The 15,032-nt window shown below is 37.3% G+C and overlaps 1 protein-coding gene across 1 annotated transcript in view; it reads right to left on the reverse strand.

Moving 5' to 3' along the window:
* The window catches only part of LOC306871356 (integrin alpha-11-like), a gene marked incomplete at its 5' end in the record, with an annotated part of 53,638 nt that overhangs the window by 7,902 nt on the left and 30,704 nt on the right, over positions 1–15,032 (reverse strand). Inside the window, 10 exons of the mRNA XM_079419207.1 lie at positions 1–99; positions 285–489; positions 564–649; positions 780–890; positions 1,171–1,310; positions 3,431–3,597; positions 3,972–4,102; positions 4,212–4,415; positions 13,837–13,980; positions 14,778–14,926. Coding sequence (XP_079275333.1) covers positions 1–99; positions 285–489; positions 564–649; positions 780–890; positions 1,171–1,310; positions 3,431–3,597; positions 3,972–4,102; positions 4,212–4,415; positions 13,837–13,980; positions 14,778–14,926 — 1,436 coding nt within the window. The remainder of the gene's footprint in view (positions 100–284; positions 490–563; positions 650–779; positions 891–1,170; positions 1,311–3,430; positions 3,598–3,971; positions 4,103–4,211; positions 4,416–13,836; positions 13,981–14,777; positions 14,927–15,032) is intronic.

Below are 15,032 nucleotides of genomic sequence, written 5' to 3' on the forward strand. Positions count from 1 at the left end.
CTGTGACTTTGCTCTCATAAAGGGTGCACTAATATTGCAAGATTTCTCATATTTTCGTCTGTTCTCACTGCGGCAGTCTATATGTATTTCAGAGTTATCCTATAAAGAGACAGAGAAAACAACCTGATTTAACTTTACATTCACAATTACTGTACTATTACAGATGCATTCCTAAAAGGTCATTAGTATCAATCAAGATCTGAATGGACAATTGAAAAAACCAACCAATCAATCCTTATCAGATATCAAACAACCAAACATAAGCCATCAGAGTGATGTTGTACCTTCACTATAAGGCTGGAGAAGCGTAGGTTTGGAGTGTTAGTGATGTTAAGCTGAGCTCCATATGCATTCTCCCCTCTGTTTTCCAGACGTACATCTACTACCATCCTCTTCCTGGATCCCTCTATAATGCGTTCAGAAGGTTCTGCTGGCGTCTGACTCCGACATAATAGACTGCCTGCTCGAAATGCCTGGGCACAGAACTGCCTGTGGAAGAAGTGAGGGGTGTGAGCATGTGTATGCGTGAGTGTTTTAGCATATGTGTGTGAGCTTTATCTTACTTGCGATTCATTAGATCAGTCTGAGATTGTAACACCAAGTCTGGAACACAGTGGTCATCTTCGTCACACCCGTTCCAGAAGGGAAGCTGGAGAGAATTTTTTAGATGTAATTATTGCTATACATATACTGTATGTGAATGCATAGTGTGTGTTAATGTTATTAACAAAAGATATACAGTGTAACAGTAAGGTTTCTCTTGACCTACAGACGCTCACCTGGGTTTTCACTGCAGTCGGCCAGCTATCATCCAGTACTGGGCCTTGATCCATTTCCAAAAGCTCAGTTTCTACAGTGAATATAATGGGCCTGGCATAGTCTGTAGTTTCCTGTATCAACATTACAATATCATAAATCTCTCAATCTAAATAAATGGCTATAAAAGAGTAAACTGGAAGAATATATTCTGCTGTTGTAATGGTAGAAAGTGAACTTAATAAAATAGGAATGCTGCTATTGCAACGGAAAATCTGAATGAACAGAAAAGAAAGTACATATAACAGAACAAACGAGTTGTCATTGTAGATTATGTTATCATTATCAATGATTTTAAATGCAATGCAAATGCCCTCTAATGACACTTTGGTGACCTTAGAGGTGAGAGCTAACCATGACGTGGAAGTAGATGTGGTCACACTTCTCCTCTCCAGGAAACAGTGTGAGATTCTGTGGCTGCTGGCGATCTGGGTCATCAAACACGGCTCGAGGGTTGAAGCGCTTCTCCTCAAAGAAAGCATTGTAGCTAATAGCTAGGAGAAGTGGAAAGAATAGAGTGGACATACAGTGAAAAATGTATCATTTAACATTTGTCATATTTATCTAAATATTAATCAAATATTTAGTTACTTATCACTTTGCACATCATTAACAATTAATGCCAGATAACGTGTTGGTACATGAACTACCATGCAAAAGTTTAAAGTTGGTAAAAAAAAAAAATTATGTTTCTGAAAAAGTCTTTTATGCTCACCAAGGCTGCATTTCTTTGATCAAAATACAGTAAAACAGTAATGTTGTGAAATATTATCACAATTTAAAATAACAATTGTAATTCATTTTAAAATGAAATTGCACGATTCTTTGCTAAATAGAACATTTAAAAGAAGACCATCTATTTTAAACCGAAATCTCTTTATGAACATTATGAATCTCTTTACTGTCACTGTTTGATCAATTTAATGCATCCTTGCAGAATAAAAGCATTCATTTCTTAAAAAAAAAAAAAAAATCTCACTAACCCCAAACTTCTGAATGGTAGTGTGCTCATGTATTTATATATATATATACACATGGTTTGCATCATTGTTACATTGAAGGCATTAGTTATATCACTAAATGAAAGATGCACAGCATCAGCTTTATGGCCATTTATTTATGGACATAACAGTGCTCTACCATGTGTGGACTACAGACAGATCTGAGAGCAATCTGGGTGTTCTGAGGCCTTAAAAGACATAAAATCAAATCTTAAGGAAAACCCTTTTAAGAGACCTGAATGACATGAGGATGTTCGGAAAGCCGTCAAGGTTCAAACCTGAGTTTGCCGAAAGACAATTTGAACCTTGTTCATGAGCTGAGAAAAGCCTATAAACTTAGTTATCCTACTTTTTAAAATCTCATAAATTTGAAAAATGTGCACCAAAAAAGAACACACTTAAAAGCTTAACATATTCATAAACCTCCACATGTGAGGATAATTAGATCAAAATAAAATATGTGCCATTTGTTTTGTCCCAGAAGTCTGATCTCCCTGGATGACCCTAAAGACTAAGACATGTCATCTCTCTGAGACCATTACATTGGTTTCACACCCGTGAAATTCATGATGGAGATGCTCTGGGGTCGTGAAGGTTAACTAAAAACAGTTGTGCTGCTCTGTGGTCCCACGTGTTACACAGGAACCTGACCTTCCAGCACATGTATTTCAAAACAAACCTATGATGGTCACCAAGGCCTTAAGTCAAACCACATGTGTCAAACACTAACTAGCCCTGTCCTGACGGACTAAAGCATTTTAATGAAGCAAGGCAGTCCAGTCTGCCTCGCTTTGTGCTTCTACTAAGAGTTCTTGCACAGCAACGACTTAATGTGTAGGGCATAAAACACACCTTTGATATCTATAATATATCAAAATCTTGTCTGCTGTTTTAGAGACTTTAGCTTCCAGACACAATATTACATATGCTAAAAAGATTTTATACGTATTTCTTTTGTTATTTCAGCCAGAGTCATCATACAAGGTGTCTACTTTACTTTTGCAAGTATTTCCAGAGCTGGCTAAGCAGCTTTTCTTTTCCACTCCCAAGGCAAATCTTGAATCAACAAAGCAACAAAGGAAAGATCAAGAGATTAGTGTATGTTGAACAATTCATCACTACTGATGTGTGGCATACTTAGCCAGGGAACCTTAACTGAACTACACTGGATATGCAGCTGGTCGGTGGTATGTAAACCTCGCCAGCTGTCAACTGTTTAGCTTTAATGATACTGTAACCAAGAGATACTCAAAGTGAGTTATATGATGAGAGGAAACGGCTGCTTTCAAAGCACTTCCACAACTTTCTGTTCTCCAAAACGATTTTCAGCATAGAGTGTTTTTAAGTGAAAGCTAAGTTTATCACCCTTTGACCAAAGAACTGTTGCAATCCAGCAGTACAACTAATGTGGTCGTTTCACAAAGATCATTTTATTTACATAATAAGTTCATAAATGAGCACCAATTTTATAAATGAGCAACAATCTATAGAGACTGACGTTTTATATAGCAATTTATATGTCTTTGGAAAGACTCAGAAAACATAAAAGTTCAGTATTTTTATTTATTTACAGTGGTATTTGAAATTTGTTTTATAAAAATATTAAAACTGACCTATTTTCTGTGAGGCTCTGATAGGAGTCCGAGCTGTGATATTCAGGCATACAATAGCTGACATGCAGGTCACATCTTTTCCTCCTCTCCGACAGTCTTTATTGAATATGTTGATCTTGCTGGGCTCAAATCGAACAATAGCATGGATTCGGACAACACTTCGAGACCTGCAGCACAGCAAAAATTGTACATCATTGTGGTATTTAAGGGGATAGTTCACCCAAAAATGAAAATTTTATCACCTTCATGTCATTCCAAACCAGTAGTTTCCTTCTTTTGTTGAACATAAAAGAAGATATTTTGAGGAATGGTCCCTATTGACTTCCATAGTATTTATTTCCCTACTATGGAAGTCAATGGGGACCAACAATTTTTTGGTTCTTCAAATTTCTACAAAATATCTTCTTTTGGGTTCAACATAAGACAAAAACTCATACAGGTTTGGAACGACATGAAGGTGAGTAAATTATGACAAATTTTTAATTTTTGAGTGAACTATTCCTTTAAGGAGAGTGTAAATAACCTTGTGTTAGAAACCCACCACAGAAGTACTGCAGCACCAAGGGAGCCCACAGCTAGATCCACCAGGTCATCTCCATTCATATCCATCTTCCCATGGATACTACGACCAAAGTACTGCAGACTTGAGGCCAGCTGAATAGCACCAATCCTCTGACAGAGAGAAAAGATGGATGTAAAATATTGCCATAATTAACTACTCAAAGCAAATACATGCAGATTAATTAACACACAAGAGAGTAGCTGGACATTTATGCAGTACCTGTTTATATTTTCTCAGTATTCTGTTGCGTTGGCCGTGGTAGATGTAAATGGCTCCTTTGTGGTCATCCTCTAATGGAGCTCCTATTACCACATCATTAAATGAATCCCCGTTGAGATCAGGCACAGGGGCCAATGCAGAGCCAAAACGGGCATTCTGACCGTGATCTAAAATCTCCAGTGAGCCCTCCAGTATGAAACGAGGCTGATGGGAAAACAAGCAAAAAAGGCTGCCATGAGGGAGGACATAATTTAGTTACAGCATGTTGAGAACAAAATCAGCCTTGGTGCTCCATAAAAGTTGATAGCTTGTACGCCAAAATTGGCAGAGGCAGGGGGTAAACTAATAGGTTCACAATGCAACAATGTTCAGATAGTTTGCTTTTTAATGTGTGGATATAAACTCCTATTTCTACATTGCATTGAAAAAATTGAAAATTGAAAAAATACTTTGGGAATACAGTATGTATAGATATTATGGTTTAAAAAGATATAAAAGCATCCTATTTACATGAAAGTATATACTGCTGTTGGGCAAAAATTTTCAATGCAAACTTTTAATGAAAAATAAGAGCCTTTTTTATATTTAGATCACATTCCAATCATAAATAAATGTAGAAACTCTGAAAAGCTGTTTATGAGGGAAATATCCACTTAGGTCATGGATAAGAGCTAAACATTTCTGTAACCAGAGACAATCTTTTGAGGAATTTGTTATCCACATCCAGAGACCACGACAACAACCCACCATGTGTTTATGTTAGAAATTTGGGCGACATTGTTGACAAAATCCAACAAATCGAAAAAGGTCTCTGCTTCACGGAGACTCCGTTAAATGTAGTCTCACATACAGTATATTTTAAGAAATGCAAAAATATTCCACAAGACTGAAATAAAGAGTTTTAAATTGTTTTAAAACACAAACATTCACTATTACAGTCCAAACCAAACTCCCAAGGTCAAATTAACTCCTGTATTATCACTTAAGGTGAGGTCATTTAGCAGGTATTTGTGCTTCTGAAAATAATTAGTTTCAAATGGGTGGAAAGTTTGAGAGAAAGGTGCAGTTTCTCAAAGCAAAGACTGTTCACGTCAGCCAAGTATTTGGGAGAGTAATTAGCCATGCACATTACCCGCCTCCTAAATTCCTAAATCTCTCTCTCTCTGAAAATATACGGCTATAGATGACAGACATGTGAAATCAGTTGTTTTCTCAGCCTTCCTATAATAGCATCAGAAGAGAAGAGAAGAGAAGAGAAGAGAAGAGAAGAGAAGAGAAGAGAAGAGAAGAGAAGAGAAGAGAAGAGAAGAGAAGAGAAGAGAAGAGGTTTAAACAACTTTACTGAATACATTTTTTTTTATATCATTACTAATACAATATATCCTCATTCATGACATCTTTCCTTAATCTTTTAGTCAAATGTAAAACCCAAACATACAACAGTCTTTTAAAAATTAAGAACAAGCTGTTCTTCATAAATACAATATAAAATTTCCCCTACACACCACCTTTCTCTGAAAGTTATTAAATCTCCCACCAAAACATAATAAGAAAATTACATTTTCAATCTATTTGCAATTAAGCCCTTCAACATTTTTACTGGGTCCATTCCACCAATACCTAGTAGTTTATTTTCTCTAGTCTTCCAAATCGACAGTTTTGGTCTTCCAAATCGACTGTGCATAAAACATAGTTTAAGAGGCCAAAAATTGTCTTTTTTGACATTCTATATTTTACACCCCCTATAAAAACACATTCTGAAAAAGTTTCACCAAAACCTCCAAACCATTCCATCAAAACTTTAAAAAGCTCTTCCAATCGTTTTCAATTCAAAAACAAATGTTCCACAGTCTTTTCTTCACCACAAAACTCACACTTCCCTTTAACTGCTGGATTAAGGTGAGACACATATCTGTTTGTAGCTATTGCCCCGTTAATAAGCCTCCACTGCAAATCCCCAGGCTGCTTCTCTAGTGGAAAATTATACAGGGACCTCCACTGATCTCCACTGATCACCATTTGCGCATTAGTCCCGCCCACTACCGGAAAACCCGGCAGTTCTTAAAAGCTGAAGAATTCCAAAGGAACTCCGTTATTTTGACAGGAAAGTACAACAAAGGATATAATTTACATGTAGCGCGTCAATTCTGCATGATATGTAAGACCGCAAACTGCGGACTTGGCAACATAGCGTGCCAACTTGATGCTTCCTCTGAAGACTGCTTAGATGTGTTCGACTTGAAGCAGCGCAGCTAGACCGATCGCTGTGTGTCATCAAATACTGCAAGAGCTATAAGAGAGCAGGCGTCTCCTTATGCTTTCTCTCGCCGTACTTTGATGTCATACACCGATCAGTCTTCGGCTGTGTCCAAATTCAGGGTCTGCATCCTTAGGATCCTTCCTACCCGGTTGAAGGAGGAGTGATCCTCCGACGTCCGCAAAACCCGGAAGTCGGTGTTTGTGAATTTGGACAGCCTACCCTTCTTTCAGTTCCCTCCCTTACCCGTTGCTCATATCCTGTCGCCTAGCAACCGTGACAGCGCCAAGCAAGAAGCGGGAAAATGGACAAACAAAGAGTTATTCTCCTCATTTTAATTCTTTTGGAAGAAATAAAGCAATTAAATAAATTAAATACTTTCTTTGCTCGTTGTCGGAGAGTTTTTTATATCAGACTACAAGACAGTCACACCCAGGTAAGCCATTATAGCCTATTTTTATTTGTTTTTAAGTATTCTACTAATTTCTCCTACAAATTCATTGAGCCGAAGCATAAACTTTAGCTTGTTTTGTCTGAGAAACTCCTCTCCCACTCCGCTACCGCTCGCTTCGTCCGCCATTACGCTCTGCCGAAAAGAATTATGGGATAGGTTGGACGGGAAAGGATCCACCACACCCATCCTTCCAATTCGGAGAAAAGGAGGACGTATTTGTGGGCCGCATTTGAAGGATCCTACGAATTTGGACAGCCTTCGTCGCGGCGCTGTGACGTAACATCCTTCAAATGAGTACTCCGAAGGATGCAGACCCTGAATTTGGACACAGCCTTCAAGTCGAACACACCTCTTTACTCTCGCGTGTCACGTGACAGAGTGTTGAAAAATCGCGTTTTTTCATATCGCGATATTATCGCAAATGCAATTAATCGCTCAGCCCTACCAGCAGTCCCTCCCAATTTTTTCCCTGAAACCTAGAAGAACCTTCTCTCCCCCACTTTAGCCCTCCCGGTAAATCTGGAAGCCTTTGATTTATCCATTGACCTACTGCATATCCTTCACATTTACACATTTACTTACACATTTTACACATAACTTTTGCAGTAGATGCCTTTTCATATACCTATACTCTTTGTAAGATTGATGACATTTTCTTGTCCATTTATAAAAACCGTTATATCGTCAGCATAAGCAGATAATACAATTTTATTACAATTAAAATCATTTGGTATTGAAAACCCTTTAAGATCTCTTCTAATTCTTCTTAATAGTGATTCAATGGCAATGCTATATAATTGTCCAGAGAGTGGGCTTCCTTGCCTAATTCCTCTTTTTACAGAACTGATTCACTCAACCCTCCTCCCACCTTCACCAGTACAGAAACATCTCGATATAACAGTTTTACCCAAGAAATAAACCTTTCACCAAAACCAAAAGAACTCAAAGCACTGAAAAGATATCCATGGTCAACCCTATCAAAGGCTTTTTCTTGGTATATTGATAAAAATCCCATATTAATATTCTCTTTGAAACTCAAATCAACAGCATCTCTTAAAAGAAAAAAGATTATCCATAATAGACCATTCAGGTACACAATACGTCTGATCACTATGAATAATTGTGTCCAGATATTGTTTTAACCCATTTGCTAAACATTTTGCCAAAATGTTATAATCCGAACATAAAAGTGAAACCGGTCTCCAGTTCTTCAAAAATCCCAAGTCCCCTTTTTTGAGGAGCATCTTGCTGCAGCCCACAAGATCCAACTCCTCCCACCTTACATTTACCTAAACCTACCCATCTCCACCCCCTGATCCCTAAACCCAACCCATCTCCACCCCTAAACCTACCAATCTCCACCCCCTAGATGTGGTTCCAACCACGCCCCCTGGATCTTGTGGACCGCAGCGAGCCCTACTTGCCTTTTTTAGGTAACAAGGACAATACTGCTCTTCGCAAGCTACTTGGAAGGAAGCCATTTTCAAAACACTCTTTTGTTACTTCATAGAAGTCTTGTCCCAAAACGTTCCAGAAATAATGATAAAAGTCCGTAGTTATTCCATCAATACCAGGCAAACGTCCCAATGAAAGTTGTTTAACTACAGCTGTGAGCTCTTGTAAAGTAATGTCACTGTCCAAATTTTCTCTCTGTTTAGGTTGCAACTTATCTTGAGAAATGTAAGCAGCACTCTCCTTATCACATTGTTCAGCATTGTTTCATCCAACTGCAAGTTTTTTTCATTTGGATTGTCCGTAATTGTCCCATCTGGACGTCTTAAATGAAGCATAGGATTATGCTGCACCACATTTCTCTCTAGTTTGAAAAAAATAAGCACTGGGAGCACTGGGTTCTTCGCTGTTCCTATCAACATTAAAAGTTTCAGTGCAATTCCAGTCCCCAGCCATAACTATGCAAACATTTTTTATCATATCGTGAAATATATTTTTAATATATTAAAAATAGCTCAATTTGCTCTGACCCAACATTTGGTGCATAGACATGAATAAATAAACATTTTATTCTTTCAACTTCTGCATGGATAGATAACACCCTTCCAGCTACTACTACTTCAATTTTGAAAATTTCAACAGTAAAAATTTTTTGAAAAAAGAACAGCAACTCCAGCTCTTGTACTAGAACCATGACTGAGTGCATATTTTCCCTCCCACCATATCAGAATGACCTATCAGAATGGGTCTCTTGTAACATAATAATATAAATTTTCCTAATTTTCATAAATTCTGATAGTAGCTCTTTTTTGATCTCTCACTCCATTTATATTAAAAGAGCCTATTCTCATATGCCCCATATTAACAAAAGAGGAAGAGACAGCAAAGAGCAGAAAAAAACAGTCTGCGCGGGACTGTTTTTTTTTTTTTTAGTCCCGCTCCCGTGGCCCGAGGTTATATTCCGCACCCACCCGCTCCCGCGATATATTTACTCTTTGTTCACCCGCTGTCTGCTTAGAATAATGTTCTTCCTGACCCAACCGTTCCCGCTAAATTTAGATCTCAAGAATGTAATTTCCGCTACTAAAAGAAAGAGAGAAAGGCTAAAAAATAAAAGTATAGTCTGCAAAAAAATGTAGGCTATTTGTTATTTTATTCGTCTTGTCAAGAGTCTAGTATTTATTGACAGCAAAATGTAAAACGAATTTTGTGTCTTGCTGCCAACACATTAGGAAAAAAAAGTGTCAGAGAAAATAAAAATGTTGTACGAAAATTGCATTTCTTATTTTTATTCGTCTTGTCAGGATACATACAATTCGTTTAATATTTACAACACAATATAGGAAAAAGTGTTGCAGAGGGGAAAAAAATGTAGGTTGTACAAAAATAGCCTATTAGCTATTTAATTCGTCTCGTCAAAATAGGCTACTAAATAAGTTTAACATTTTGCCAAGTCATTTGCCTTTTATGATATGTGTGCTAATATCTGGGGACATCGTCCCTTACTATGCTTTTCCGGTAAAGGCTGTTAGATGCTTGACACGGACAGAAGAATCAGCGGCAACTCGTCGTCTGTAATCAATTGGCTTTCCCCTGCAGTGTTGGGGGTAACGCATTACAAGTAACGTGAGTTACGTAATAATATTACTTTTTTCAAGTAACTAGTAAAGTAAGGCATTACTTTTTAATTTACAAGAAAATATCCGAGTTACTTTTTTCCCATTTATTGACTGACAGTGTGCTGTGTTTACATGCTGTTACTGTAGTTCTAGACTAAACGTGAATGTGTATTAAGTCATCCCACTCGCAAAAAAACAGATTTAGTATTCATCAAAATGAATTAAAACAGTGAAATGCAAACTCCGAATATGACGCAAAACTGCAATAATTAAATATGTTAAACAACACAAATGTATCTAATCCCATTATTATTAACCAATGTCTTTGCTGCTGACCTTTGATGATCCAGTTCAACCATACTAATAAGCAAAAATGACTTTAGATAAACTAACAATTGTGCTTCATTGTTTTTTTATTGCTGAAGAGTGTTGAGCCTTCTTCTCCTGCGTTCTACTTTACAGACATGAACTTACTTTTCCTTCAGCCTGAGGTTCATTCATTACACTTTTTGGTGTGAAAGGGCTTTTACATTTGCTATGATTAGAACTTCTTGTATTAAAAGCAATCAAGCCCTGCTCATATTTAAAAAGTAACGCAAAAGTAACGTAACGCATTACTTTCCATAAAAAGTAGCTAAGTAACGTAATTAGTTACTTTTTTAGGGAGTAACGCAATATTGTAATGCATTACTTTTAAAAGTAACTTTCCCCAACACTGCTCGCTAGTTTGTAACCTGCTTTTGTAGAGCTGGTTTAAGTTCATTATCCAAGGACATAAAAGTATCTCGACTCATCCTAAAATGTTTAACCCAGTTAATATCACTGTAATTGTGTACCGTTACATTCCAAAAAACATCTCCTTACGGACGACATTTCACCCACACACGACAGTCTGGAGACATCTGCTGTCTCCCCTGGAAAGCTAACGCTAGTATCAATTTTCATTTGTGGTGGCCTGAATGACTTCCTGGCTCTTTGAAACCTCTTTGAATCGTGCGGCGATGTTCCCGATGCAGTAATTCATAATTTATTTTAAGTGTTTTTTCCAATTGGAAAGAAAAAGAAAATACTATCAATAGCTACCACAGAAGCTAACATTGTGACAAACCTTCCAGCGCATGATACACTGTAGCACGTGCAGGAAATATAAATTTAACGTTGTTACATTTAAAACATTTTTATTTATTTCGTGTTTTACATTATTTGTTATTTTTTATATTTGTTATTTAATTTTATAGCATTTGTTTTTGTTAAAACTCATTTTAAAATTATTGTTATTTTACAGTTTTTCTCAATTGCTAAAACACTAAACCCTATTGTCTGAACCAAATGCTCAGTTGCCTGAACCCACTGATTGAATCAATCACTCTTTTGGCAAAACCATAAGCACGTTTCACCTGTTTAGACACAACTTGCCAACACATTTTCATTGTGATGCACCCGTGCTGCATAATGGTGAGCACAGGTGACAAAAGTCAAACACAATTAAAGCACAGGTTTCACCACTTGAACACAACAACTCAAAACTGATCACACTTGTGGCTAATGATGTGAGGGAACATATACAGTAAGCCAGTTCAGAGAGCACTGGTTTGTGAGGCCCTACAATGGATAGAAATCTGAGAGGACGAGTTCGTGTGAGAGGAGGTCGAGGTGGTCAGCGAAGACAAAGGACAGTAATATCTGATGAAATCAGAGCTACTGTGATTGACCATGTTCTTGTCCATGGTATGAACATGAGGGAGGCTGGACAAAGGGTAAAAACAAACATCAGTAGATTCACTGTGTCCACCATAATCCGAAGATTTAGAGAAGAGAACCTTTTTTAATTACCTTTTTTTAACATTATAGTACAGTATGTAAATGTTGACAGCAATTACTGTATGACACACTATAGAGCTGGTAAGTCTTACCCATCCGTAAAACCCCACTGGACCTCTAGATTGAAAAACCGTCAATGCAAGTGAATGTGAGAAAATAATTATTTTCTCACATTCACTTGCATTGACGGTTTTTCAATCTAGAGGTCCAGTGACGGGTGGGTGAGACTTACCAGCTCTATATACTGTACCACAGTATACTGTAAGTAAATATATGTTTCAGTACATCACTGTACCAATGTACTGTAGTATTGTAATGGAGGGTTATTGTAATGGAGTATTCCATGTATATTTTTGTACTTTATTTTTACATGGGCTTACTGTACACAAGTGGCAAACGCATAAGATTTCTGTTTGTTTTTACAAGTGCTACGTGTAAATGCACAAGATTTCTGTTTTGTCTTTTTGTACAAGTGCTATGCACAGGTTTTCTTTGTTTTGCAAAATGCATTTAGCCTACAGTGAACAATAAACATTTATTTCTCCAGCTTCATGTCCTGAGCATTGTGTTTTCTATTTTTCTACATGGTGTTTAGTGACTGTTCAGTAGTGTTTTTAATTTTGATTGACTCGGGGCACGATTTGACAACATAGTTCAGTTTTGAGCACAGATTGAACTGTTTTGAGGTGAAAGTTTGGTTTTGCAAGAAGAGTCTGAGGTTTTGTGAATGTAGCTTGAAAATTGGGGTTTGTGTTCACAGTTTAGAGAAAAGGATAGCAGCTTTCAAGAAATGTGTCTTAGCAATCGAGAAAAACTGTAAAAGGTATGTTTCCCACTATGTTAATTCCTGTGTAAATGCATTTATGCCGCTTCAGAACAGCATTAAACGGTCTGTGTAAATGCACATTTTCATGGTTTTATGCCGCTTCAGATTTGGTTTCTGTGCAGCCTTTCCTGTGTAAAGATGCCTCAAGTTGCGCAACAACTTGCTCCTCTTTAAGAAAAACAACAACCGCTTTGTTCATCCTAGACGCCGAAGAAATATTTTCACAACCGATTTGTTCTCCCACTGCTTATAGGACACTTTCCACCGTAACTCCCTGCTCCGGCACACACCTAACGCCATGTCGGAGTGAAGGAGATGGCACACGCTCACCTGGGAGAGATGCCATTCTCACACTCACCAATTGATTTGAAAACTAAAATTAGGATATTTTAAACAAACAAAAAAGAAAATGGAAAATAAAGAAAAAGATAAAGAAAATATTTAAGCGGACAGTTGAAACTGAAATTCTTCCCCACCTTCTACCACTCTCCTACATCTCACGAGAAGAGAAGAGAAGAGAAGAGAAGAGAAGAGAAGAGAAGAGAAGAGAAGAGAAGAGAAGAGAAGAGAAGAGAAGAGAAGAGAAGAGAAGAGAAGAGAAGAGAAGAGAAGAGAAGAATGGTGTGCATAATAAACGGACAGTATATTATGTACATTTTCTGAAGAGCAGTGACATTAACCATGATAAATTATTTCAGTAAAAGATGACCAGCACTGTTAATGTACCCAGTGTCTGGCTGCAACCTGAGGTATTGTGGTCTTCTGGTTAAGGCCGCAAGAAAATAGCTTATATGCGCTAAATGAATAAAGATGGAGATCTGCTCTATTCTCAGCATTGCTCTTGCATGCGCTCCAGATTTTCCATTTATTATAGCAGCTCTTTCTCTCTCTGTGAGCTTCATATAATTACATTTCAAGGGGGAAATATTTTCCTGCTGAGTTCACCCTCCACTACTCTCTGATGCGAAGTATGGCAGGTGGCAAAAGCCTGTCAGTATTTACGTGAGACCATTAATGAAGAAGTGCATTAATTCACAGGCACAGTTTTGGAGCTTGGATCTCTCGGCTTTAAGATATGCAACATCTGTAGTGTTGTATTCTGGGTGAGAAGTGAACAGGAGGTAATATAATAGCTGGTCAATAGCTAATTAACTTGTTTTTCACAAGAATATGCTGAAGGGCTGAAGATACTTTACCTGCTCTGTGATTCTATAGATGTAGACTTTGCCCTTTTCCCAGCCTCCACTGAAAAACATTGGAGCAGCCACCAGCAGGTTATCAGTCACTCCATCATCATCCAGATCCACTGGAGCAATCTCACTGCCGTAGTATGACCCAATCTGCACAAACACATCCATCAAGACCAAAATTATTACTAGTGGTGCAAAACACCTCACTTGGATATGTACTGAGGTAAGCATAAAAATGCATGAAAACACATGAGTTAAGCTGAGCCACTTTTTACTTGCATTGTCCTCTATGTAAAACTAATATGCTTATAATTATATTTGATAATGTCTTCCAACTAAAAGTGAATAACATGAGGACACAGAAATATGGCAAATATAGGGTGAAATGTCATAATGCCATAATATGGTAATGTAAGTTCCATATGAAATCTCATTCCAAAGTCTTTACAGCAGTTGGTCAAAAAAAAAAGAAAAGGTTTTAGCATAACTAAATGCACTACTATCACTTATCTCCTGTGCATCTTTGAATCACAAGCACCTGTATATGTTTTATAAATATTAAGTCACATGAAAAATTATGCACATATATATATATATATATATATATATATATATATATATATATATATATATTTAAGGCTGTTTACTGTGGTGCTAATCACCTGTTAAATGTTAATCTCCTTTAAAATATTCATTATCTCTGTGTTTTATTTGTGAAAATTTATTTGCATGCTTTAGGACTGTGATGAGAAGCACATGGGCTGTGTGGGTCCACTCATCGCAAATGAAAGCCAGGAGAGAAATGTACCAAATTGAAAACACAATGACCAATTGATCACTGCTGTTTGTACAGTATGAGTACTTCGATACTGTTAAACAGGACTGCTGTAAACACACAAAAGCCTTGAAGAATAAGTCAGAGAAGTGCATATTTTTAGTTTCATTACCTGCTGTCCCTTGAGTGAGTGTAATATAGTGAGCTCTCCAGTATTTTTCAGGGTGAAGATGATAACCTTGCCCGTGTGGTTAAACCGAGGAGCTCCTGCAACATATAACTGGCCACTGCGAGCTGAAACCACTGATGTCACTGTGTAACCTACAAACATAAAATGAGAAAGATGATAATACATTTCTGTCACTTGTAAAACAGTATACTAGATTAATCACTTAAAAAGAAAGGAGTGGAGAAAAAATTAGACCAA

This window comes from Barbus barbus, assembly GCF_936440315.1.
Source record: "Barbus barbus genome assembly, chromosome: 1".
Taxonomy (NCBI): Eukaryota; Metazoa; Chordata; class Actinopteri; order Cypriniformes; family Cyprinidae; genus Barbus; species Barbus barbus.